This window comes from Nicotiana attenuata, chromosome 5 (genome assembly GCF_001879085.1).
Source record: "Nicotiana attenuata strain UT chromosome 5, NIATTr2, whole genome shotgun sequence".
Taxonomy (NCBI): domain Eukaryota; kingdom Viridiplantae; phylum Streptophyta; class Magnoliopsida; order Solanales; family Solanaceae; genus Nicotiana; species Nicotiana attenuata.
Window position 1 is genome coordinate 12,050,660 of NC_031993.1, and position 7,344 is coordinate 12,058,003.

Sequence of the window (7,344 nt, forward strand, 5' to 3'; positions counted from 1 at the left end):
CTTCTATATAAAGGGGCCCCAATCTTTGTAAAGGATATCTCATTCAAGGGTTTTCCTGTATTGTTTATACTTTATTGGCTCTTAGCTCACCTCGAGGCCCCCGAGATAATCGACCTCGAGATCCCCATTTCTCTAACAACACTGGTTTTGTTCATCAATTCGCCTTACTTAAACTTAATATTACTTGTATATTCACTGGTATTAGAATAAATCACATATCTTTAAAACCACAAATTATCTTTAATTGTTACTCACATTTTTCGTGGTAAACAAAAATAGAAACTGCTTCTAAAAGAAAGGAAAGTTTTTACTCTAAAAATTGTCCAAACATTTCATAACAGTTCAACCATTGACCTACTAGCCTAGACTCGGAGGCGTAAGCTGCCAAGCCGAGGTGGCAATGAGCGGTTGACTATCCCGACTCAACATAAGAAACCCATCATTCTCTTCCACTCCACATCCATGCCTATTATGAAACAAGGTCAAAAGCTTGCTTGCTTGGTTGCACGTGTTGGAATTCAAGCGAACCGAGTTGAATCCAACTGAGTTCATTTTCACTCTCCATTGACTAAGAGTGTCGTGCCTCTCAATTCGATCACTCCCTTTGCAAGTCACCGCATTATGAATCAGCCGCCCTGGGTACTGCTCCGCCATGTCCGAGTCTCGGCTGTAGGACTGAGGCGAGAGCCTGCATTAGCACCGGCCATTGCGAACCTTGATTCAAACTGAAATCAATTACATGTACTCTATTTGAATCGGCAAAGGCCTCAAGAATGGCTTGATTGGCAGTGAAGTGGGCGAATTTGAGGTAGCGGCTAGTTTCATAGAAGTACATCTGCAAGAGTTCATCAGGAGGATTCAACAATATACGGTGCATTCATTCCGTTAATAGTTCGATCCAAAGTGTCTTCAAAATAATACACCACCTTTTTCACGGCTCCAGATTGTTGAACCGCAAGTCTTTTTATGTCGCTGACGAGTGCATCAGCTAGATTTAAGTTGTTCTGTTGGATTGCCTCGGCACAAGCCATCAATGTATATATATTGACAAACCTAAAGCTGGTTTCTTCATTCACTGCCCCACCAATATTCGAACCTAAACCAAAGCGAGATTCCAATCGCTTGCTGCTCTCAGCTGATCCTTTCTCCTCAATTTTATCACTGTTATTGCAAACAGCAAACGCCCTGAAATCAACATTAAATATCATAATCTCACTTTGCTTATTAGTATTGGATAACATGGAAGATGCACCTGATGATACAATCATCATATCATCATCAGCACCACCACCAGCCGTCGAAATTTGCTGCTGGATGTCGTCTGCACTCGTCCAAGACGAATTAGGGATGTTGGGACCTGAGATTAAGCTCTCAGCCAACGCTGAAATATCAGAAGTGCCGTTGATGATTGCATCTGTATTAGAAATAAAGGATTCCCCATCTTCCGTGGTTGTGTCCATAGACATCTCTGATCTATAACTCATCTTCTTTTTCTTTTTTTTAATAAATTGTTGGAGTCACCCTCCTAATTCGCTTAAAAAAGAGTGAGGTCTTCAGTCAACTCTTTTTCTCTTGTCATTCCAAGAAATTTCGCTTTCATCTGTTACATCTGAATTTCAGACGTGTAACAAGTAATCAACTTTATCTTTATCTATCAACGCGCTTATGTGAACCCGGAATGACTATCTACTGGAAAAGCAATGAATCCTCTAACGTTCATTGCAGCTTCTAATAGGTCTTTTTCTATTGTGAGTGATTTGCACAAATAAGAAAAAGAACTTTAAGTTTAACTAAAGGTGTCTAACGGGTGGGCCGGGCCGGGCCCGTTTTTTTTTACCCGCCCGGGTCCGGTTCCGGGTTGGATTTTAACGGGTTTAGCGGGTTCGGGTTAATCCGGGTAAAAATTGGACCATAAGGGTTACGGGTTGAGGGGCCGGACCGGGCCGGGTTTAGTGTATTTTTAATTTTTTTTTTGGAATTTTGTATAACTATTGTAAGTTATATTAATACTTTGTATTAATTTAAAGAATACATGGAAGTTGGAAAAAAATTGCACTTATAAATTGCAAGTACTACATTTATTTCAAAATTCAAAATTAAAGTTTGCATTTTAAAAGGTAAATTAACAAAAAGTATATAAAGCATTCATTAATTGGAATTTTGTATAACTAATTAACTATTGTAAGTTATATTAATACAAAGTATGTTATAAAAAATTAAGAATACAAGTAAGATGGGAAAAAATTGCACTTATTGCAAGTGCTACTTTTATTTCTTAATTTAAAGTTTCAAACTTACAAAATGAAAGGTATACATTTTTTTCAACAAGTAAAGTAGTAAATTCAAATGTTTAGCATCGCCTTAGTAAGTTCATCATAATCAATATGAACCGATTGACCTTCTTCTGGAGAGTTAAATTCGGATGGGTTTCCATGTGTTAATATATCTCCAAGTTCCTCGTCTTCTGGGCTATCAACATCTTCCTTTCCTTGATTTCTTCGTTCCGATCTAATCCAATCTCTGAAACATACTAAAACTTCCAAAGCATTGCTTCCCAATGAGTGACAGGTGTCTCCAAGTTGTTGTCTTGCTTGGCTAAATGCACTCTCCGATGCAACAGTAGAAATTGGCACGTTCAGCACGTCCCGAGCCATAGCGAAAAGAACAGGAAATTGCTTTCCATTTTCATGCCACCATCCCAACGGTAAAAATTCCTTTGTGCGAGGCTCTTTTTGCTTCTGCAAGTAGAATTGAAGTTCATCAATGTTCCTGCTACTGGTTTGAGTGTTAGAAAATGTAGAAAAAATATTAAAACTGTCAAGGCCTTCTTCATCATCCACAGTAGTAGAAGTGCTACATTGCATAGTGGGATTAACATTGCCTACAGCACGAGCAGCATCATCACATTCATTTGCATAATAATTATATAGTTGTTGTAAATATTCATTTAGCTTGTTCATAGAGACATATAAAGTTGGGGTTTCAGTTTCTCCAATCTCCATATAAATTATAAAACATTCATTAATAGGTGACAATCAGACATTTTAATAGAAGGATTTAAAACTGCACCAATTAAGTAAATCGGAGGAATTGGAAAGAAATATTTTTTGAATTTTGCTTGCATTTTTTCAACAACATCCTTATATTTTTCTTTCTTCTTAAATTCAGATAGTAGAAAAGAAATTTCAGCTATATGTACTAAAGCCATAGTAACAGTGGGGTAATATGCTCCAGCAAACTCAACAGTAGCTGTATAAAATTTATGTAAAAATTTAACAACATCATTAATGACCTCCCAAGTATCAATTGTTAACATACGCCTTGGATCAGTACAATGCGCATTAGCAACTTCAGTTATTGGGAATCTATATTTGTAGCAACATTTTAAAAATATATATGTATAATTCCATCTAGTAACAATTTCGTCTGGCATGAATCTAGGTTTAAGGTTATACTGGATACACTTATTCTTAAATTCTTTTATTCTAGATTGTCTATTATTTCCTTGAATAACACCAACTGCTCTTCTAACATGAGTAATCTCAACTGAAAATAAATCAAGGCCACTTTTAACAATTAAATTATAAACATGACATGCACACCTAACATGAAAAATATCATCAAGAGGTGGCTTCAAATGCATTTTTAATATTGAAATTGCGGCATTATTGTTAGAAGCATTATCAAAAGACATACACAATAATTTTTTGTTTAGATTATATTCAGCAACTTCAACAATAGTGTTACTTATAAACGCAGCAGTATGACTCTGATCTTCATCATATTTAAAAGCGATAATACGTTTTTGCATACAAGTACTATCATCTATCCAATGGCATGTAATTGTCAAATAATCATTTTCATTAACAGCATGGCCAATATCAGAAGTTAGACAAACTCTACAAGGAAGGTGGCTAAACAAATAACGTAAGTATGTTTGATATTGTCCATAAAGTCTAAAGATATCAGCTCTACAAGTACTTATAGGGATACCTTTAAATAAAGGATTGTAAATCCTTTGAATATACATAATAAGATATGATGAAGAAGCAAAAGAAAAAGGTAGACAACCCAAAACAATCATTTTTGCTAACTCCTCAAGATCCCTCATTTTATCATATTTTAGTAGACCTCCAGTAGTAGGGTTAATAGTTGTTTGATTTCCATCACCATCAGTGCCCTATTCTATGGGATGGTCAATTCTCATATGTCTACTAAGCGTCTCAGTCCCCCCTAAATTTCCTCCAGTCAAATGTTTAAAAGTATCGTTACAAATTTTGCATCTAACTCTATCAGTACCTTCTATTATTTCAAAAAAATTCCAAACCTTACTTCTTTTTCTACGATTAGAAGTCGGAGCCACATATGGTCTACCAGTAGTGGTGCCACGACCACCACCCCTTGTAGCACTAGCAACTCCAACTCCAATACTACCAACTCCAGCACTAGTAGGTGTAGCTAGTATCTCATCTTCCATTCCTAATTCATTATCTTCTATTCCATAATCTTCTTGTAATTGTTCATAATCTATATTAGCATTAGGCGATGTTTCGGGAACAAGAGAAATTGGGGTACTATTACTACCAGAAGCTGAAGGACTACCTCTTTTTTTATTTCCACCCCTACCAGTAACTTTTCTACACGCTCTTTTAGCAGCACTAAACATATTGTAAAAATTAAAGTATAAGCTAAAATTAAATATGCAATTAAAATATTAAATAAGAGAAAGAGTTGGAGGGAGTGCACCGAATTGGACAATAAATTGAGCACTTGATTACGCAATTCCGATGTTATCACCAGTGTTTTAAAAAGTGGGGGCGTAAGGCGAGGCGTTTTTGCATATGCCTCAGCGGGGGCTTAAGCCCCATGGGTATTCAATTTTTAATATTTTATAAAATAATATAATTATAAAAAATATTATTAAATAGGTAAAATTGCATAAAATTTTGAAAACTTCAAATAAGTAATATATATATATATATATATATATATATCACATATTATCTAATAAAATTATACAGAAGTCCCAAATAAAGTGAAATTATATAAGTGAAATTACATACAAATGCCAAATAATTATATATATATATATATATATATATATATATATATATATATATATATATATAAGTGAAATCTCATATTATCTAATGAAATTATAAATTCCAAATAAATAAGTAAAATTATATATTAATCCAATCAATACATATAAAAGCACGCATACATATAATCCCATATTATATTTTGAAAGAGAGCAAGAGAAGCACTAAACTTAAAAAACTAATTACATACATATTTACAAACTAACAATGAAATATAAAAAGAGAGGAAACTAATGAGTTCAAAATAATAAAGTTTTTACATGGAGGAAGGAACAAACCTGTTGAATTTAACATACAGAGAAGAATGAAGTTTTCTGTTGCAAAAAAAAGTGATAAATCGTTGCTCTTGGTAGAGGCAGACTAGCGGAAAATATTGGGGAAGACTTATAATTTAGGGCTTTTAGCAATATTAAAAAGTTTACTTTTAAATTTAATATTTTTAATTCCATTTTAAAAAGATGTCTCTTGGGCTTACGCCTCAACCAAAAAACTCGCCCGGGCGTACGCCTCGAACTTCTGGGCGTACGCCTTACGGGACTTTCGCCCCCCACCATCGCCTCGGGGCGTTTTTGGTACGCCTCGCCCCAGGGCTCGCCCCAAGAACGCCTTTTAAAACACTGGTTACCACGAACAAACGTCAAGCAAGTATTTCAATTTGAAGTTCAAATGTATAAACTTCAAAACCCGAATGATAAAATACGATAAATTAAATTCAAGAAAAGAGAGCCAAATAAAATTAGAAGATGAAAGGATGAATTGAAGACTTGAAGTCTTGAAAATTGGAGAATAAGAGAATGAGAGAAATTGAGATAGAGAAATGAGATTTGAGTGAGAAATGAAGAAGAGAGGGGGGTATTTATAATTTTAGAGAATGTTATTTTTGTAAAATCAAAAAGGGTTAAAAATATAAAAAAAAATGGCTATTTTTGCAATTGATCCGTTGGCTAACGGATCAGTTCAATTTCTGACAGTTGCCAACGGTCGATGGGTCCCACACCTGCCAAAAATTAAAAAAAAAAACAAAAAAAAATTATAGCCGTTATTCCGGGCCGGTTCCGGGCCGGTTAAACCGGTTACGAGTACTGTTCATCCAGACCGGGTTTACCGGGTCCAGTTAACCGTTGCAAAATTTTAAACTGAACAAACCCCTTTACCCCCCCCCCCAACCCAGCCCACCCGGCCCCTTATGAACTGGGTTGGTCCGGCTCCGATTTTAACCGATCTGGGCCGGTCCGGTTCCGAGTCAACCCGGCCCGTTAGCCACCTCTAAGTTTGACAAGTGTTACCCCTCGTTTGCCTCATAAGCAACACTTTTAACTTTGACCTTAAAAATTTGCCCATGGAACAAGCAAAATAATTCATTTTCAAGGTCACTAGGTGTAATTTCCTGTATTCTAATTGGAAATAGCTCAATCCAAAATATTATAGGGCGCTGCCCTACCCCTTCAACTACAAACAGGTTGTGTTGCTTATTCCAAAGTTTCCATGACTTCACATCCTAATATAATAATACCCTTTGGTTCATAATAAATGATCATTTTACTTTTTTATTTTGGTCCAAAATAAATATTTATTTATATAATCAAGAAGAAATTAATTTTATTTTTCTAAAATTTGCCCTTATTTACATATTCAACTGTGTCAAGGTAACAATTAATTAAGGTTAATTTAGTGAATACATCTTCTTTTTCTCTAGGAGTTCGTATTTCCTTAATGGGTGTACCAAAAGTAAAATAGTGCTTATTCTGGACCGGAGGAAGTAAAGATGAAGAGAGTAGCACCAGGTCAGGTATTGAGATCGCCAGCATCACTAAGTAGCTTAAATTTTTGAACAAAAAGGTAGAGAAGTGTGGTCGACACCTACCTCATCTCGTTAAGCCTTCGGAAAAATTACACAACCCAAGTTTCATTACGCAAACTTTCTCGCTTTCGTACTTCTTAACAAAACAATTTGTGTAATCTGCGAGTATATGTAAATACTTTTTTTTGGTACAAAAGATGATACTTCATTTCCTTTTTAGCATTAAATCCATGCATCGTGTGGTTGGTCGCATAAATTAAAATGATCTCACAATAATTATGCATACTAGGTACTATAGTATTCAGGTGGCTGTTAAAGGAAAAAAAAAATCAGCATAACTAACTCAATCAATGTCTGGTTTGCCATATCAAACTCTGTATAACTTGTGCAGTAATTGACTGGCGATATTAAATCTCGAATAGCTAATACGCAGCATATGTA

General features: G+C 35.2%; 1 protein-coding gene across 1 annotated transcript; it reads right to left on the reverse strand.

Moving 5' to 3' along the window:
- On the reverse strand, window positions 620-1,466 carry LOC109225970 (DELLA protein GAI-like). The gene is made up of 2 exons (XM_019390777.1): window positions 927-1,466; window positions 620-835 (listed from the first exon to the last, which is right to left on the reverse strand). Exons 1-2 carry the CDS (start codon window positions 1,464-1,466, stop codon window positions 620-622), a joined length of 756 nt encoding a protein of 251 aa, XP_019246322.1.

Excerpts from the sequence above, each read along its gene's own strand:
- LOC109225970 (XM_019390777.1), bottom strand. The coding sequence starts at position 1,466 with ATGTCTATGGACACAACCACGGAAGATGGGGAATCCTTTATTTCTAAT. Across the intron at positions 836-926 it reads AATCTGGAGCCGTGAAAAAG|ATGTACTTCTATGAAACTAG; the intron begins GTGGTGTATTAT and ends GAACTCTTGCAG.